Raw genomic sequence first — 20,370 nt, 5'->3', positions numbered from 1 at the left:
AGAGCCCAAGAGAGGCTGGCTGATTCACCCATCCGTCTGTCTCTCACAGTGCTGTGTTCTTTGCAACCTACCTGACCCTGGCTTGCTGTTCTGGACCCAGGTATGCTAATGGCTTGAGGAAGAATTTGTGGGAATATGAGCAGGATCATGAAAGTTCTGGCCCCAGCCCTGCCTGCCACCAGTGAGCTGTGCACCCCTGAGAGGGCCTCATCCCTCTCTGGGCCTCTGTCGAGCAGGCAGCCCCTCCCTCCTTTACTTCGTGCCTCTGAGGTAGGGAGAAGGGGGATGGAGAAGGGAGCAAATGGGGATGTGGCTGAAGGAAGAGGCTCTGAGGAGTGTGGAGGGGGTTGGTCAGAGACCCCCTCACTGCAGCAGTGGCACAGCCCCCACCCCCCACTCTCCCCTGAACTCTGTGGCTTGCCTTGCAGGAGGCATTTCCCCTGGAACCTGATTCTCCTGACCGTCTTTGTAAGTGATCTGGGGTGTGCTGAGGACAGATGCTGAGTGGAGATGGAGAAAGAAGGGAAGCAGCGTAGACTGAGGACCAGGAAGACTGGGCTGGGGATGTCCAATGTGAGGTCCCTGGCATGGGGCAGGGGTGTTTTCACCCCACTTCTTCCACAAACACATTCCATCTTCTCTTTCCAAATGGGCTTAATCTCGCCCCACTCCCCATCCACTGTCTTTTTTCATTGTGAATTTTTTTAAGGGGTTTGCCTGAGGCATTCTAGAGCTATGGTAATGAAGAAGAGTGGAGGGTCTTAGAAGCAGGGAGCAGGGCTGCAGAAGAAAGGCACAGCTGGCACAGAGCCTGAAGCTGGCAGTGGGGACGCTCCTTAGCCAGGCCTGACTCCTGAAAGTCAGTGTGTGTGGGGGTGACAGAGACAAAGAGTTGAGGGGTACCTGCAAGGGACGGGGACCTGGGCTGGACCTTGAGGGTGCCTGGGCCCCCGCAGTCTGAGTTTGGAGCATTCCTTTACCTTGCTTCTCATTTCAGACCCTGTCCATGGCCTACCTCACTGGGATGTTGTCCAGGTAAAGGGAGCAGGTGGAAGGAGAGGAGGACCGTAGGCCAGGCTTGGAGCCAGGCACTGGCCACACCCAAGGGGCGCTGCCCCACACGCCATACTTCCTGGGAGCATGTAGATGGGGCTGGGGCTCAGGAATGCAGGAGGCTTTGGCCTAGGGTCCTCTCCTTGAGCACTCAGCTGGACAGCAACCCCAAGACCTGGCCTGGTGGATAGGGGGAGGGGAGCAAGGTGGCTCCTCCCAAACTGTAGCTTACAAGCCCCCAGACTCATGACCTGCAGTTACTTGTAAACCACCTCTGGGTCCGGCACAAACCCCTCCCCACTCCCACTCCCACCTCCTCAAGATCCTTCTAATTTGATTTTGAGTCTAAGCCTGTTGGGAGGGGCAGGGCCCAGCAGAAAGGCTGGGGAGGCAGACAGAGGGATCTGGGGAAAGGGCACCAGATTAGGGCCAGGGATCCCAAGACCAGGTCCTGGCAGAAGAGGGGGCCCTGCTAGGAGGGTGGGGGAGACCAGACGCCCTGCCTGGGAGCTGACCCCTCGGCCTGACGGTCCTCAGCTACTACAACACCACCTCCGTGCTGCTGTGCCTGGGCATCACAGCCCTTGTCTGCCTCTCAGTCACCGTCTTCAGCTTCCAGACCAAGGTCAGCTTTGGGGCTTGCAGGCAGGGACCCCCGGCCTGAGGCTGAGCAGGGGAAGGCAGATAGGGTGGGGGGCCTCAGAGCTGGGACCCAGGGCTGGGGAGAGAAGTAAAGGGGTGAGTTGGGTCTGGGGAGAGGGAGACAACCTGGTGAGGGCGAGGAAGGGAAGGAATGCCAGGTTCTTGGAGTGAGCACAAGACTGTGGCCTGCTGTATGCTTGTATGCCTGTATGCCTGTATGCCCATACAGGCTTGGCCCATACAGGCTTGGCTGTAGTTGGGGTCCCAGGAAGGTCAGGCCGCTCTGGCAGCTGACCCCATCCTGTCCCCGCAGTTCGACTTCACCTCCTGCCAGGGCGTGCTCTTCGTGCTTCTCATGACTCTTTTCTTCAGCGGACTCATCCTGGCCATCCTCCTACCCTTCCAATATGTGAGTCTCTGGGTCCCCCGGCAGGCCCCACGGGGAGGGAGGGGCCCCACTGGCCCAAGGTGCCGTTCCCTCCCCTGCCCACCAGGGAAGTCCAGGAGCCAAGCCCCACAGCCTGCCATCCTGTGCGGCCCCTCCTGGCACCTGTCACAGGCGTGCTGGCAGTGTAAGCAAACAAGGAGGCTTTTCTTGTCAGGCCTGGGTACCTGCCGGGCTCCACAAGCCACATCCGGCTTCACTTTTCCCATCCTCCTCTGTGGTGTGAGGGTAGGGTGTGGAGCATTTAAACCCTGGGCAGGGAAGGGAGTACTGGGGCTCCATGAGGCCCACCAGACCCAGAGGGGCCTGAGGAAGGGTCTTCTGGGGGCTCCTGTGGGATCAGCCAAGTCCAAAGAGGTAGAATCTAGCTGGCCAGGCAGGCGGGAGGTGGGGCCGTGGGGCATACCCACATCCTTAGAGCGTCCACCAGCTGGTGGCCAAATCTCGGCTCTTTTAGAGGTGTCCAGCCTGCCCTGGGGAATTAAACTGAGACTCTGCAGGCACCCGGGCCCCTGCATGTGGAGAAGGGGCAGATTGGGGGCATCGCAGAAAGGCCCTGAGATCTGAATCCTGGGAACCCAAGAGATGAGCTGTTGGACTGCTGCTAGGGGCCCAGTGCTTATACCCCTCACCCCTATAGCCACACATGGTGCATGGTCCCCCACTGCCCTTTTCTAGCAGGGCTGTGAGCAGTAGTCCTCACTTCCCCCTCCCCACCTCCATCCTGCCCAACCCCAGCCTCTGGGCACTTGGCGTCCATTCCAGGATGTCAGGATTGGTGCTGGCATTTCCTTGGCTCTTCCCAGGATCCTGTTGACGAAGGGAGGGGCCAGAGCTGGCCTGGGGGCCCTCTGTGTGTCTAGGATGGGGAGGAGTGTTACAGGAAGGGGCCACAGAACTTCAAAGAACCCTTTATTGATCCTGGTCTGGTTGATGGGATGCCTTTGTTTCCGAGTCTTCTGGAGGAGGGCCCCATGGAGGGCCCTAGCGCGGTGCCTCCAGCAGAGTTTTCCCCACAGTTGGCTGCTCCAGACCTGGAGGGAGACTCAGGGGGCAGAGGGTAGGGAGGTGCTGTTCCAGCCTGTGCAGGCAAGCCCACCATCACAGCTGGCAGAGACTCCAGATGCCCCCCACACACACCCCTGAGGTCAAGTCTTTATCCCCTTCTTCCTGAGTTCTTTGCCTCCAAGGCACAGCCCAGGAGCGCCCTGACACAAGAACAGACAGATCCTATGCTGGACAGGGATGAACGCACCCTGGGAGGTGGGAGCAGCCTCAAGCAGTCCCAGGCCAGAGGGAGGGCCCACCGAGAGTCATCTTCATCAGCCCTGAGCCCGGGGCTGTGTGCTGCGGGAAGAAGGACCAGGCTGGCGGGGAGTTCTCCCACCGTTCCCACCAGGATCACTCTTACCCCATGCCGCACTTCACCCACCCTGGGCACCCAGAGAATCAGGGTCCACTGTCAGTCCTGGGGCTCCTTAGGGAGCGCTGGGCGGGGCTACCCCACGTCCTCCATTCTCTAGACTGAGCCCTCCTCCCTGCCCCTCTGACTGCTGCCCCTTCTTGTCATCCCTAAGTCCGTTTTTCCTCTGCCGCAGGTGCCCTGGCTCCACGCAGTCTATGCAGCACTGGGAGCGGGTGTGTTTACATTGGTGAGTGTGGTCTGGCTCCTTGGCAGCCACCTTCCCAGCATCCTGACCATCACCCCAGTCCCCTTCTGCTCCCATCTTCCCCACGGCCCTCCTCCCTGGATCCTTGGGAGCACCTGCGGGTAGGGCTAGGTCCAGCGCTGCGTTTGTTTGTTTGTTCGGGGAATTCAACCTGGTTTCCAGGACAGACCAGCTGACCTGGGCAGGAGGGAAGATTGTAACAGCAGGTTGGAAGCTGTAGACAAAGGCAGAGCTGGGAAGAGGCACCCCTTCCTTCAGGGGAGGGGCAGCAGTGCTTGCGGGAGTGGGAGAGTGGGTGCATCCTGGCCATGTGGACCAAGTTAGTAGTTACCCTCCTAGGGGCAACTGGGGAAGACTTCTTGGAGCGAGGGGGATTCTAAGCACCCTGAGAGAGAGACACTGTTAGATTGAGCATGTTCTTTGCTCTTCTCACGAAACTGAAAATGTTGATGATGATGATTATGGTTGGGATAACAGTAACAGCTAATATTTATTGAACACTTGCTTCCCCCCAGCCAGCTCTCCATATGCATTTAATCGTCGTCTTAAGTCTATAAGATAGGTTCTACTGTTAATAAATTAAGATGGGGAGGCTGGTCATGGTGGCTCACGCCTGTAATCCCTGCACTTTGGGAGGCTGAGGAGGGCGGATCACAAGGTCAGGAGATCAAGACCATCCTGGCTAACACAGTGAAACCCCGTCTCTACTAAAAATACAAAAAAAGTAACCAGGCATGGTGGCGGGTGCCTGTAGTCCCAGCTACTCAGGAGGCTGAGGCAGGAGAATGGCATGAACCCAGGAGGCAGAGCTTGCGGTGAGCTGAGATCGCACCACTGCACTCCAGCCTGGGTGAGAGAGCAAGACTCTGTCTCAAAATAAATAAATAAATTAATTAATTAAGATGGGGAAACTGAAGCTCAGAGATATCAAAATAACATGCCCAAGGTCACACAGCATCCTAGGAAGTGACGGGGCCAATCTGGGAACCTGGACAGTCTGGTGTGAGTCCCCCTTGGGGTCTGAGGCTAAGTGGGGAGTGGCTGGAAGCAGATGCCCAGGAGATGAGATGACCAGGGACAGACGCCTGCCTGGAGCTGCCCAACACTTGCCTTCTGCTCAGGTGGGCTCCACGCACCCGAATGTGATCGTGTTCCAGGACCCACCCAGGTGGGCAAGCTTGTACTGGTGACATCCTCTTGGGAAGGCATTCAAGGTCAACATTTATTGACAATGGAAGCAGTGACCAGACTCTCTCCTCCCTAGCTGGAACGTTCAGCTCAATACAAGTGGCCAGAGTTGCAGCTTAGTCCAGATTCCGGAGGCTTGTGGGCGACAGGCTGGGGGGCTGAAATGGGGGACGGGATGGGGAGAGAGCAGTGAGCAGGGGTTTTGGGGGATTTGGATAGGGATCAAGCCTGGGGGGGGGTGTGGCAGGTTCATTCATGTGTCCTTTCCACAGGTCTTTATAGAGCACATACTGTGTGTGATGTGCAGCGTGGCTGCCCAGATGCCTGGTCAGCAGGGAGAGTGCAGTGCATGGTGCAGAGTAGCATTCAGCCAGTATTGTAGAATGAATAAATGACCTCCAGGCTTGGAACTGGAGGGCTGGGATCTAGTGAAACTCCCAGCCCTCTTCTTACAGATGAGAAAACTGAACTCCAGAGAAATGGAATTATTTGTCCGTGGTTTCCCGGCAAGATAATGGGTCGATGTGGCCTTGATCAAGACTAAAGTGTCAGCTTATTCCAGGCTACCTAGGACTTCCCCAGTTTCAGCACTGAAAGCCCCACTTCTTGAGGAGCCCTTAAATCCTGGGTAAACTGGGAGCCTGGTCACCTGAAGAGACTAACTTTTCTCAGACCCCGCACCATGCTCTTCCCTCCAGGCAATACTTCCTAAAGAGAGATTTCAAAGGATGTGGTGGGGAATTGGATTAGGACAGAAAGAGGAGGGCCACATTCGGGAGAGCTAGTCTGGGCAACAGCACCTGGAGGCCCTAGAGGGAGGCATTTGCAGGGGACAGAAGAGGGGTCAAGCCAGGGCAGACAGGCTGGTGATGTTGGAGGCAGGGAGCACCCATGGGGGCCGGCCAGGTAGTTTACTTGGCTTCCCGTGGATCAGGTCACAGTGAGTGTGTGAACCACCCGAGGGAGTCATGCATGCAAGTAAGGCTGGGTGAATAGTAATCCCTTAAATTTGTTTGATAAGCCCTAGTGCTATTAAAATAATAGCAATAGTCCCCACCCTCTGTTCTACCCTTTATGTTTTACAAAGCACTTTCGCACCTGTTACCTCCCTGCATCTCCACCACAATCTGGCCAGGGAGTGGGGGCAGGCAGCCCTGGTGCTGTAAGACTCACTTTCCACATCTGAAGCCCTAGGTGTTAAGGGGCTGGCACAGAGTCTTTTTTTTTTTTTTTTTTTTTTAACGGAGTCTTGCTCTGTCGCCCAGGCTGGAGTGCAGCGGCGCGATCTCAGCTCACTGCAAGCTCTACCTCCCGGGTTCATGCGATTCTCCTGCCTCAGCCTCCCGAGTAACTGGGACTACAGGCACCCACCACCACGCCCAGCTAATTTTTTGTATTTTTAGTAGAGACGGGGTTTCACCGTGTTAGCCAGGATGGTCTTGATCTCCTGACCTCGTGATCCACCCTCCTCAGCCTCCCAAAGTGCTGGGATAACAGGCGTGAACCACGGTACCCGACCATTCTCTCTTGATCCTCTTAAACACACTCTCATCCAGGTTTCAGGGACCTCCGTGTAGCTAAATCCAGGGACCCAAACTCAGTCCTAATATTGATGGACTCCCAGAAATATTGGATACAACCGTTCCTTCCCTCCACAACCCTCCCCAAAGCATCTTCGTCCCTTGGTGTCCAAGCCACCAATCGCCCAGGCTTTTCTACAGCCCTCTTGATCCTGCAAAGGGCCAACTCTTCTCTTTCTACCCTGCTCTCTCAGGGCCTCTGGCAGCCTCAAAGCTTTGAATGCGATATTTTATGATGATTACTCTAACATTTACATCTCTAGCCTGGATCTCTCTCTTGAATTCCAGACTAGAATTTCCGGTTGCCTAATGAGGGTCTGCATGAGGAAGGCTCATAGGCACCTCGGACTTCACATGTATAAAACCAAGCTCCTGCCCCTTCCCCGGGATGCCTGCTTTTCCCAAAGCCTTCCCCATCTTCCTGTAACTCAGAACAAATGCTTTGGTGACACCTTCCACTCCTCCCCTCTCCTCATCCCCCACATCACACCCCAGATCAATGCTGTGGCCCCTAATCCTATCCAGAATCTGACAACTTATCTCTACCCTCATGGCTACTCCCTGTCCCAGCCCCCATAGCCTCCAGCCTGGGTTGATTGTTGCCATGGCCTCCTGCAGGCTGCCGCTATGCCCTGTGTCTATGCGGGGCACAGCAGCTGGAGTGTTAGGTACCCTTGTTCCTCTGTTGAGCATCCCGCAATCGCTTCCCACAGCCTGCAGGCCCTCTCTGACCTCCCCACTCTCCTCTGCTGTAGCCACACTGGCCTCGTGCTGCGTGATCATGGCAGGCTCTCTCCAAACCCAGGGCCTCTGCACCTGCCTCTGTCTGTTCTTAGGGACTGCTCATAGTCCTCTCTCCCATCCTTCAAGTGTGTGCAGCTCTGTCCCTCCCTCTTCCTCCCTACTCTATTTCCCTCTCTCTGTAGTGCATCTCATTCTGACACACTGTCTGTTTTTCTTGATGTATTGCTCATTGTCTGTCTCCCTCCAGCAGAATCTAAGTTCCTTAAGGGCAGGGATTGTAGTCTGGCTTGTTCATCACTGCAGCCCCCATGCCCAGAACAGGGACTGGTACATAGTACGTGCCCAGGAGATGTTTGTGGCATGAACGGATCCCCAAGAGGTGTGGCAGGGGCCAGGGCCAGGCCCACAGAGGTACAATCAGAGCAAGGCAGAGAACCCACAGGCTGTGTGGTTGAATTCAGCACTGCGCATCAGTCTTCTGTGAGTCACAGGAGAGGGGGAACTGCAGTGCCAATTATCTTATTAGGAGATCAACACTTCAAAGGTCCCTGGTCGGGATCATCCTGCAGGTTATAGAAACAACAATGGAGAGCACAGGGCCAGTTCCCCTGGCTCCATCCCCTGCCCATGTTCATCTGCAGCTCCCCTGGGGCCCATGGGCAGGGGAATGTTGATGAGAGGGGCTTTGAGACTCATTCCCTTTCCCTCCTCTCAGTTTCAGGTAGATGAAGGCCCTCAGAGGCCCAGCCCCATAACTAAATCCCTTTACCCTCCCATTAACTCGAACTCAGGAACATGCTGACCTCGTCCTGACCCTCAGGACTGCAGACTCTGTGGTCCCCTAGCTCCAGTGTGTCCCATAACCAGCACCCAGCACCCCCTAGTCTCTCATCTGCCCATCCTGCCATCTCCCACCATACCCTTTGGGGAATTCTCAGCACAGTGGGGGCCACTCCCAGCCCTACAGCCGAGCAGAGCTGCACACTACACACTGCATGCAGGCGTCCCTGCCACGTGTGCCGCCTTGAGGAGACTGTGCGAGAGTGGGGTGAAAAGAAGTGGAGGAGGAGGCCCCAGACCCCGAGGGAGACCCGCCCCTCAACTCCCACCAACCTGAGCTTTGGAAGCGCTGTGAGAATCCAGCTTCGAGAATCCAGTTTCTCTCCCAGAAACATCAGCACGTCCCTTGAGATTCTGCCATCTTTGAGGGCAGGGCCGCCCAGTGGAGGGGGCAGCACCTGAGGGGATGGGAGGCAAGGTTTCTCAGGGCTCTGGTCCAGCTTTGAGGAACAGGCCCCTCCTAGGCCTCACCCATGTCAGCCTTAGTACATTCTCAGGGAGCCTTGGGTTTTTGGCCTCACCCCTACCCCAGACCCCTCACTGGATGCCAGAACCCAAATATGCCAGTAGAAGTGGGTGAGCCAGCTGAACAGCCCTGACCTCAGAGTGGCCGAATCCTCCCATTCCCCCTAGTGCCCTCTCTTTGGGTGCTTTTCTGTAGAAACTCATGGAAAGTCACACAGGGAGCATGAGGGTCAGGCCGGGCTGGCGTGATGGGGCAGGGAATGAGGTGGGGGCACATGCCTACAGCTAGCTTCTAGCCGCAGCTGAGACTCCAGGGCCCACGGGACTTGAGACAGGTTGCCGCATCTCAGAGTTGGTCCTTCCTTGGGGAAGCTAAGGTCTCTGAGCCCCCTAAATCGAGAGCCCAAGTCCCAGAGTCCTCGGGAAGGAATGAGGCATAGGACATTAGAAATTAGGTGATGGGCCCAGTGGGAATAGACCTCTTCACTCCCTGCCCAGCCTGGCCGATTTGAGGACCTTGGGAACCACTGACAGTTGCTAAGAAACATCACAGTTGTCGTGCTTTAAGGAAGATTAGTGAGAAGCTGAGTGGACAGACCAGAGGCTGGGAGACCATTTAGGAGGTCACTGCAGTGTCCCAGAGCTGGGGTGGGTGGGGGCAGGGAGACTGTGCATGGTCAGTACTGAATGCTGCAAGCCTAATGGCATTTGGATGAACAGAGCTGGGATAGGAAGATGCTCAGTAGGGGTGCTGGACCTCCAGTTCTGATGTTGACCACTATGGAGAGACATAGAGCTATCTGTCCTCAGTCTCTGGAAGGAAAGCAGGGCTGAGACCTCAGAGCTGACAGGGAACTGCCTGAGGCACCTGCTGCTGAAGCTGAGCATGCGCTGAAGCCAAGACAGCACTTCCAGAGAGACAGACACACACTCACATTCACGCATATACACACATGCACATACACATTCTCACATAAACTCACATATACACACGCACATACCCACATGCACACATACATACACACTCATATACACATATATATACACATATATACACACTCATATACACATATATATGCGCATATACCCACATGCACATACACACAGTCACATGGATACTTATACACACATACACATATACACACATGCACATACACACACACACATGCATATATACATACATGCACATACACATGCACACACACATGCACTCACAGGCAAACATACACATGCACATATACACACGCACATGTGCTCACAGGCACACAGACATGCATGCATGCACATACATTCACATGCACACATAGACACACATACACATGCGCATATACACATTCACATATATGCACACACACACACACTCGCATATACACATAGTCACATGCACACATATGCACACATGCACATACACACATGCACAGACACACATGCACACATGCACATACATACACACATGCACACATATACACATACACATATACACATGCACTCATGCACACACATATGCACATACACACATTCACACACATGTGCACAGACACATGCACGTACACACATACACTCACATGCACACATATACACACATACACTCATGCACACATATACACACATGCACATACACTCATACACACACTTGCACACATATACACGCGCATATATGCACATGCACACATGTACATACACACACGCGTACATACATGCACACATGCACGCACATACATATACACATATACACATGCACATACACACATGTGCACACATGCACACATATACACACATACATATACACATACACACATGCACTCATGCACACAGACATACACATATACATGCACACACATGCACACAAATACACGCACCTATACACACATGCACATACACTCACCTATACACACACATGCACACATACATACATGCACATATACACACATGCACATACACATATACACACATACACTCACCTGCACACATATACACATGCACACTCATGCACACATATACACACAAACACACGCACACATACAAACATGCACACACACATTCGTATGTACACATATGCACACATACACACATATATACGCATGCACATACACTCATACACACTCACATGCACACATAGACACAAACATACACATATACACACATGCACACATATGCACTCACATGCACACATGCACACATACACATGCACACATACACATGCGCACATATGCACTCACATGCACACACACATATGCACACATGCACTTATGCACATATATACACATGAACATACATACACTCATATACACACTCATATGCACACATATACATATACACATGCACACACGTGCTCACATGCACACACATGCGCATATACACATGCACATATATACACTCATACACATGCACACATGCACATATACACATGCACACACATTCACTCACATGCACGTAGACATACACATATACACATACACACACGCACATATACACACATGCACATGCACTCACATGCACACATATACACACACATATACCCACATACACTTATATATATACACTCACACACATGCACACACACACACACACACGTGCACACTCACACTCACACACACATATATACACATACGCACACGTATACATACATACACACATACACAAGTATATACACAGGCACACACATACCCACACACATGTGCACACATACACACACCATGACCAGTCTGGGCCAGACCCACAGTGTCGAAGGGATTTAAGAAAAATACGCCCGTCTACCCCAACCCCTCACCCTGCTTTTCTAGTGGGACGGCAATATATGCTCTACCTTCCTCACAATTAGGAAAACACTTCGAAAAGTTAAAATGGCCACACAAATCCAAGGCTGAGGCATGACTTTTAGACTTATCTTCGTTCCATTCAGAGCCTAGAGGCCCTTTTCCCTCAATGCATTACGTGAAGCTGAAGGAGCCAGTGAGAACCTTCTCTGTTAGGTCACCCACTCTCTGCCGCTGAAACAGTCCCAATGCCTACCCTGAGGCCTCCTCGCACCCCCTCCCCACGCCTCACCCAGACAACCTGGAAGTGGCGTGGGTTCCTCCTGAGGTGGGCGGACTGATCAGTGATTGCTCCTTCAGGGGAGAATGTGCAGGCCCCTCCTGAGGCCTGCCTGTCTCACTCCTGAGGCACTCATACCCCAGCCCACACTCTGCTCAAACCTGACAGGAGGAGGTGGAGAAGCCCTGGGGTGGCGGACTGAGGGAGGGGAGGCAGAGGCAGCTCCACACCTGCCTGGGGGCAGAAAGGAACTTCTGCTTCCGTATCCAGGACCTGGTTCTTCAGAGCAGAGCCAGGAAGAGGCACTGGCAGGGCCAGTAGGTGTGTGGAGTGGGGAGGGGGCTCTGCAGCTGGCCAGTGCCCCCCACCAAGTCACATTCAAGGCCTCGCTGCTCCTCCTACCATTCTGTGACCTTGGGCAAAACGACTTGACCGCTCTGCCTCACCGGCCTCGTCTTTAAAATAGGGCTCACCCGCCTGTCTCAGCAGGCTGTTGTAATGGATGAATAGGGTAACAAATGAAGGGAAAACAGCCTCCTCACACTTGGAACATGGCAATTCTCAATCGATGACAGCTTTTACTCTTATGGTAAATGATAACCTTATCATTTAGATCACCAGATTTAGCCTGGCTTCAAAATCTGGTGATCTAAATGACAAGGTTATCATTCACTATAAGTCTCAAAGCCCTTCTCTGCCACATTCTAGCTGTGTGGACTCACCAAGTTACGTAATGTCTTTGTACCTCAGTTTCTTTAGCTGTAAAATGGGGACAAGAACAGTAACTCCCTCATAGGTGGCTGTGATTTGGATGCATTCATATATGTAAAGCACTTAGTGCCTGGTGTGTGGTCAGTGATCAGTAACTCTTACCTGTTAGTAAGTTACCTAAGGTCTGAGCCAAGATTTGAACCCAGGTTTGTGGGACTCCCCAGCCTATGATCTTAAGCACTGTATTATACTGGACTCATGCCCTTTCTCATATGACCACATATGGTTCTTTCATGCAAAATATTTTATTCCACTTACTGCGACAGGCTATTGAAGCCTACCTTGTCTCCTGGTTCCTTTCTTTTTTTTTTTTTTTTTTGAGACGGAGTCTCACTCTGTTGCCCAGGCTGGAGTGCAGTGGCATGATCTTGGCTCACTGCAACCTCCACCTCCCCGAGTTCAAGCGATTCTCCTCCCTCAGCCTCCCAAGTAGCTGGGATTACAGGTGCCCACCACCACGCCCAGCTAATTTTTGTATTTTTAGTAGAGATGGGGTTTCCTCATGTTGGCCAGGCTAGTCTCGAACTCCTGCCCTCAGGCGATCTGCCCACCTTGGTCTCCCAGAGTGCTGGGATTACTGGCGTGAACCACTGCACCTGGCCTACTTTTTAAAAAGTTGATAGATAATCGTGTGTCATTAATACACTTTCATACACTACCCACCTTTCACCCTGGGCCAGGCTTTCTGATTCGAATGCCTGCCAGACCCTGTTCTTTTGGTGGCCCTCCTGGGGGTGCAAATGTTGTCTATGCCATCTAAATTTTTGACACCCAGGTCAATGGAGAGAAATATCTTCTATTGGTATCAGGCAAGAAATGGGCCCCAGATCTCCACTCAATGGTCTCTCTTCCCTCCCTCACCCCCTCACACTCCCCTGCAGCCCAGCCGGTGCACCTGGACATATGGCTGGTAGTCTCTTCTCCAAAGACTCCCCAAAGCCCAAGCTCACCCTCTAGCTGTCCCTGGGCTGTGTGACATGGGCAAGTCACTTACACTGTCTCTGCCTCAGTGTCCTCAGCAAATGATGGAGCTGATAGTGAGACACCTGCTGCAGAGGCTTATGGTGAGAATTGAGTGAAAGAGTTCATGAACTCTTCTTTTGTGCTATTTTAACCCTTCTATTTTAAACTTCTAATTATATAATATGTGAATACATTTATTCACATATTTCACTTTTGGAAAATCTTAAATATAGAAAAAAGCAAATGTCATTTTGATCGTGTCCCTCACTTCTTTCCCCAGCAGGAACCATGAATTATCTCTCCTTCCAGACCTTTCTTTGTGCATTTCATAGATATTTGCTATGTTGGCTCCTCTGACATGTATAGTTTTATGGGATCATACGATATGGATTTTTCGCAACTTGCTTTTTTCTCACAGTAGCGTCTGTCACAGATGTTTCCACCTCAGCACTGCTGCCCAGAGTTTATTTAACCACCCCCGTGTTGGTAGAGTTTGGGTTGTTTCAGCATCTCACTGTTAGAACCAATGCTGCAAACAACAGCCTGGGGGTTGCCTCCACGCGCCGTCACACTGGCATTTCTGCAGGACAGACACAGTCCACGTGTCACTGTTTAAGCTGATTCAACACATTGCAACCCCAGCTTTTTGTATTCAGTGCCTGCCTGCGGGTGGCTCTGAGCTGGCCTTTCCATGGCATGCACTGCCCAGAGCCCCTCAGTGTCACCTCTGGGGCCACATTCAGGGAGGACAACAGACATAAGCCTGGGCCCCAGATACGGCAGGGTCAGGCCAAATGTGAGGCTGGGGGCCCCGGCGAGGTTTAGCACTGGCCAGTAAGGTGAGGCGGGGAAGTTTGCCCCCTGCACATGCTCCCTCCCTCCCTGCAAGCCCACTCCTCCCCCATCTCCTCCAGTGTAGGAGACGACACTTGAGAAGCAGCCATCAGCAAATCACTCAGCTCTCAGACTCCTTTCCTCATGTGTAAGACCATGAGGACATCCACCTCCCAGGGCAAATGGGGAGAGGGAGATGAGAGATCAAGTGTTGGTCTAGGGAAAGACTCTTCAGATGTAACTTAATAGCATCCTTGTCCCTGGGGGCCTCCTGCCCCATCCCAAGTGCTCCTCCTGCAGAGTCTGCTGTTCAGCTGGCCACTAACTCAAGTACCTGCCCTCCTTTTAGGGGCTTGCAGTCAACTCGGTTGCTAGCTCTCAGCCAAGATCCCAGCTACCCACTAAGATGTTAACTATAACCAAGATAACTGCTCTCAACCAAGACATTAGTTAACAATGCTTTCCATCTCCAAGGAGATAGCAGCAGATGACTTCCCCTGTAAATGAATGCACTGCCATGCAGAATCTCTCTGATCATGTCTTTTGCCCTCGTTAGACTGTCAGTTCTATGAGGGCAAGTTCTCTGGAACATAGCAGGTGCTCAGCAAATATTGTTGGGAATAAATGAATGAAAAGACTTTGGTTGACTCCCAGGCATGAGGTGGCAGTGATGGGTCATACTGGGCAGTGGGGTTGAAATTTGAAGCAGGCCATCCCAGAGAACACCACATAGATAAGCATCTGTGTGCATGGACCAAGGGCTGGGGCTGAAATCATTTCATTCCTCCTCTCTCCAAGAGAAAAGCCAGCTGGCTGCTCTAGGGGGTCTCCTGCATGGGTGCTTCTCAGAAGGGCCACCCCCAGAGCTGGACAGATCCAAGCCTTCCAAGTTAAGAGACTCAATTTCATTAGCTCACCTAGGAGTGACCAGGCTCTGAGAAATCAACCAAGCAAGCTACTGATGGATTAGGCAGGTCAGCAGTTTATGAACTGATGCTGGCAGCTGTGACCGCCAAGTGGCCAAAGCCTTTGCACTGGGCCTTCTGCCTGCTCATTCTCTCTGCAGAAGGAAAATGTGCTTGGGAATCCAAATCAAACACAGAAGGAGCAGAGCGGAATGGAGAGAAATCATACTCAAAAATACAAATAGTGGATGCCACATACACTGTCATAAATCTACCCTCAAAACCACACCGTGGTGTGGGCATTGCTACTATCCCATTTTGTAGACCAGGACACTGAGGTCAAGTGGATGACTTGGCTACTGAGCAATGGAGCCGGGTCTCAAACCCAGGCATTTCAACTCCTGTTCCTGTCTGGAGTGCCCTTTCCTCAGTGCCACTGAGCTCAGGAGCCTGACACATCCTGCACAGGGCTCCTCTCAGCTCTGGCCATGGCTCCCCATTTTCGCTCTGTTAAGGCCACTGAGCTCCCCAAGGAACAGTGCTGCCTCCCTGATGAGACGCAAGAGACACCTGAGTCTCATCAGCAGTGTGTGCACGTCCTCAAGAGGGCACCTCTCCTTCTGCAGATAATAACAACAAAACCACATTAATATAATAGCAAGCATTCATTAAGTGCTTACCATGTGTCAGGCACCGTGCCAGGCCCCTTGCATGCATTATCTCATTCTCACAACAACCTCAGGAGGCAGGCACGCTCATCTCCTTTTTACACATAGGGACTCACAGGCCCAAAGAGATTAAATGCTCTGCCCAGCCAGGTCCTACAGCTAATGAGTGGTAGAGCAGAGCCTGCAGTCCAAGTGGATCTGACTTTCAAGCCTGTGCTCATAATTGCCCCCACCTCCCCAACTTTGAGGGTGGCCCTGCCTCAATGTCCTGTGTGCTGGAATTGCTCCCTGTTGGAGCCCTGGCCTCTTGGGCATGGGGGCGCATTGCACCGGAGCTGGGATTCAACTAAGATTCTACAGGGCTGCATCTATAGCAACTCTAAAGTCTGGGTCTTAGGAGTCAAGGAGTCCATGGCGGGTGAAGGAAAGGGAACTGGGCATGACCCCTGCCTACCGAGCAGAATGCAAGCTGCAAGGGCAGGCCCCAACCCCTTCCTCCTCTATCTACTTCTCCCATAGTTCCTGCCTGGCCGAGTTCTCCGCTCTTCACACAACACCAGTCAGGCCTCCCAGGCTTCCCTAGGCCTTCCTAGCTAGCAAACTCCTACTTAAGCCTCAGGTGAAATGCCACCTCTCCTGGGTCACCTTCCTCTGGCCCAATCAGTAGCTCCTTCCTTCACAGTCCTAATTGTGCATTTCGTGGATTTTCTTGTAATGACCTGTAAGTGTCCCCCATGACGCTGTGAGCTTCCCCAAGGCAGGCATGGCTTTGTGTTTCTTGTCTCTTCCACTCTCAGCAAGTCCCTGTCATGCAGCTGTCGCCCCATACATATTTATTGTATAATGAATGAGTTTCAGAGGACCCAGGGAACATGCCTTTCATACACAAGTGACCGAAGAGCCCAGTTAACAAGAATGTGAATCAATGTAAAATAATTCCAATCCCGGGCCGGGCATGGTGGCTCACGCCTGTAATCCCAGCACTTTGGGAGGCCGAGGCGGGCAGATTACCTGAGGTCGGGAGTTCGGGACCAGCCTGGCCAACATGGAGAAACCCCGTCTCTACTAAAAATACAAAATTAGCTGGGTGTGGTGGTGCATGCCGGCAATCCTAGCTCCTCGGGAGGCTGAGGCAGGAGAATCGCTTGAACCCAGGAGGCAGAGGTTGCAGTGAGCCAAGATCTCACCATTGCACTCCAGCCTGGGCAACAAGAGTGAAACTCTGTCTCAAAAAACAAAACCAAAGAAAACAAAAAACAAAAAAAAACCCAATTCCAATCCTACATGGATCAGTGCTTCATCACCTTTGAGATTCTGGTGGACATTTTGGCCTCTTTCTCCAGAAAAGCGCACCACGCCTGCCAAATTCCATATTCTACTTCTCAAGGGTTCTGCTCCCTAGGCTTGGAGCCCAGAGGAAAGATAGATGGGGAGGGGTAGGAGCCACTGTATACAGTGGGCAGACCTGGCAGGGGCAGCGGGGTGGCACAGTGCTGTCTTAAAGGGAATCTGGTCCTAGTCCATTAGGCCAAGCAGGTCCCCAGGGAAGAGCCTGCTTCCTGGGAGGAAAGGCATTAACCCCAGGTGCTGTTAGTAGCAGGGCAGAATGGTTACACCTGGGGCTCTGGAGCTGGACTGCTCGGGTTCAAATCTTGGCTTTGCCACTTTCCAGCTGTGTAACCTTTGGCTAATATTTAAGGTCTCTGGGCCTCACTTCCTGTAGGAAGAATCTGATTCTTACCGGATGGGGATGTCGGTATAGCACTGATGGGCTGATGTCAGTACAGCACAAGTGCTTGGGCCCTGCTTGTACCTGAAGCATTCGCCTTCCTCTGAGAGCAGGGTCCTGAGGGAATGGCCAAGAAGTCTAGGCCTCAGCTTGAAGGTCCCCTCCCCCAGGAAGCCTTCCCTAACTCCCTGCCACACTCACATAGGTGAGGCTCCTTGTTATCAGCCCCACCGCTGCCTGGAACCTTGTTATACTCATCATCCTAACAATTCCTCTAGACTCGAAGCTCTGTGAGGACAGGGACCCTGGCTGTCTTGTTCTCTGCTGTATCCCTGTGCCTGGCACATAGCAGAGGCTCAGTAAATAGCTGCTGAACAGAATTAGGGATAGAAGGTGTCTCAGGAGGGCCACTGGGCAGCCAGGCAGCAGGTGAGGGTAATAAAATTGGGGGTGGGGCTGAGCGGGGCACCAGGGCTGCCATAGTCAGTGTCACACTGCCTGGGCCTCTGACCCCTCTCTCTCTCCTCACTTCTCCCAGTTCCTGGCACTTGACACCCAGTTGCTGATGGGTAACCGACGCCACTCGCTGAGCCCTGAGGAGTATATTTTTGGAGCCCTCAACATTTACCTAGACATCATCTATATCTTCACCTTCTTCCTGCAGCTTTTTGGCACTAACCGGGAATGAGGAGCCCTCCCCACCCCACCGTCCTCCAGAGAATGCACCCCTCTTGGTTCCCTGTCCCTCCCCTGCGCTCCTACAAGACCAGATATAAAACTAGCTGCCAACCCAGGCTGTGGCCAGGCCACTGTCTACCCCAGCCCAGCCCAGCCCTCTGCCGCTTGTACATACGCCATGGGGACCCTGAGGAACCGAGGCCATGTCAATCCCTGTGCCGCCCTGTTCCCCCCATCACATCTTCCAAACTGGGACGGTCAAGGCTGAAGGCTCCTCTGGGTTTGAGGGCCTAAGGGACAGCGGGGAGAAGCCTAGCAGGATTTCAAATGCGGGAGTGAGACCCAGGAAGCCCAGCGGAGCCCTGACCCCCCACCACAATTCCTCCTAGGGCTGCACAACCATGTGGCCTTGGGTCCTGCGTCCAGTCTGTGTCCTCCTGTCTTTCTCGTGCAGGACAGGCATTGACACTTTGTAAGAAAGGGGGTGGGGGACGTAGCTGGGCAGGTGGAGTGAGTGGGCAGGATGGCTGTCCCAGGCTGCCCATCTTCTCTTGGCTCTGGGACCAGCAGCTTGTTCTAGGGATTTGGAGCCTGTGCTGTCTGCTGCTCGCTGTGAACGGCCCTCCCAGGTCATGACAGAGCACTGTTGGGGCAGGAGGTGAGAGCAGGGGGCCGTGCTCCTCAGTGAGGGCCTGTCCTGGGGCTCCCAGGGAAGTGGGAGCCGGGGAGCCAATCCACCCAGACCCGCGTCCACCTGGGAGGCATTTGGGGTTGCAGAACCGAGATCCACATCCTCTCACTCGCTTCTCTCCACCCACCAGGCTACTGCCACAGGCCTGAGGCTGAGTGAGGTGTGCTTGGGCCCTCCGGCTGGATGTTCTGGGGGAGGAGGCAATCACTCTAGCTGCCAGGCCAGCCCCATCTGGAAGGAGTCCCTGCTCTGTCCCAGCCCTAACCCGAGGCTGTGTGGGAGTCCCTTCTGCACCTCTTATTTCCTAAACCCTTCCTGTCAGCTGCTGTTTGCTGGCTTGTCCCCAGCCAGGCCTCCTGAGGCCTTCGTAGTTGGCAGAGTCCACATCTCTTCTAGCTTCACTGGCCGCTCACTCAGCCCAGAGTCCCTACGTGCCCCCCCGCCACCCCCCCACTTATCTCTGCATCTCTCCAATTTGGAAGCCATCCAGCTGATGCTAACAGCCAGGGCCAGTCCCTCCAGCTGGTCCCATGTAATGAGGCCAGGGCTGCTTATCAGCTTCCAGGCGGCTGGGATCTCAGGCAGGGTGTGCGTCAGCCTTCCAACCCCCAGGGGGGCGCCTGTGGGGAGGGAACCAGGAGGCCACACTGGGGGAGCGTGCAGCCAGCATGTGCAGTGGCCAGCTCGAGGCCAGTGGAAAGTTACTGTGTGGAGACAGGAAAGCTCTGAGTGGATAGCAGAACCCTCCCTTGGCTTCGCCCTCCTCCTCTTCTCTCTCCCCTGTGCTGGGAGCTCCGTCTGCCCTGGGAAGGGTGACGAGGTGTGCTGTTCCTTCCCAACCCCATCCCTCCCCACCCTTCCTACTCCCAGCTTTCAAGAAATATTGCAGAAGCATTTGAAGTTTTGTTCCATCTTGGATATTTGAAGAGAAAAGGAGCCAAGAACTGGCGGGTGGTGTGTGTGCAGCAAAGGCATTGGGGGCACGGGTGAGATGCCCACTGTGTGCTGGTCTAAATTAATCCATCGCAGTGATCCTCCAGAGACAGCACTCCGCTCATGTCCGTCACAGAGGGAAAAGCCGAGGTGCTCAGAAAGGCTCAGTAATGAGTCCCAGGTCATATGGCTAGCGAGTGGTGGGCCTGGGGTTCAGACCCACAGCTGCCTCACGCAAACAGGGTATCACTCTTGCCCATGGGCCTGGATGGGGGCTGGAATGAGACCACATGAGAACACAGAGAGGTGGGTGGTCAGGCCCTGATGTCCTGGGGATTTCTTGTCCTCAGCGCCACCCGGCCTCCCGTCTCTCCTGAAACCCCTCGCCAGGTTTTGTGCTCTGAGGTTTCTATCCTCCGGACATGAACTGGGAGGCAAGATTTCTGGTTTCTGGTTCTAACCTCACCGCCAGCGGGCTCCTGGTGTTAGGGGAGGGTTTCTTGCTGTCTGGGATTCAGTTTTTCTATCTGCCACG

General features: G+C 53.5%; 1 protein-coding gene across 1 annotated transcript in view; it reads left to right on the top strand.

The window, feature by feature from the left end:
• FAIM2 (Fas apoptotic inhibitory molecule 2) overlaps positions 1 to 18,326 on the top strand; it is a 31,113-nt gene extending 12,787 nt beyond the window's left edge. The window contains exons 6-12 of the mRNA XM_050748697.1: positions 50 to 100; positions 429 to 468; positions 998 to 1,035; positions 1,591 to 1,678; positions 2,009 to 2,104; positions 3,739 to 3,792; positions 18,072 to 18,326. Coding sequence (XP_050604654.1) covers positions 50 to 100; positions 429 to 468; positions 998 to 1,035; positions 1,591 to 1,678; positions 2,009 to 2,104; positions 3,739 to 3,792; positions 18,072 to 18,221 — 517 coding nt within the window. The 3' untranslated portion in view covers positions 18,222 to 18,326. The remainder of the gene's footprint in view (positions 1 to 49; positions 101 to 428; positions 469 to 997; positions 1,036 to 1,590; positions 1,679 to 2,008; positions 2,105 to 3,738; positions 3,793 to 18,071) is intronic.
• Positions 18,327 to 20,370: the final 2,044 nt, after the last annotated feature.

This window comes from Macaca thibetana, chromosome 11, assembly GCF_024542745.1.
Source record: "Macaca thibetana thibetana isolate TM-01 chromosome 11, ASM2454274v1, whole genome shotgun sequence".
NCBI lineage: Eukaryota > Metazoa > Chordata > Mammalia > Primates > Cercopithecidae > Macaca > Macaca thibetana.
The sequence above is the reverse complement of the archived record's forward strand: the minus strand, read 5'-3'. Positions and strand labels throughout refer to the sequence as shown.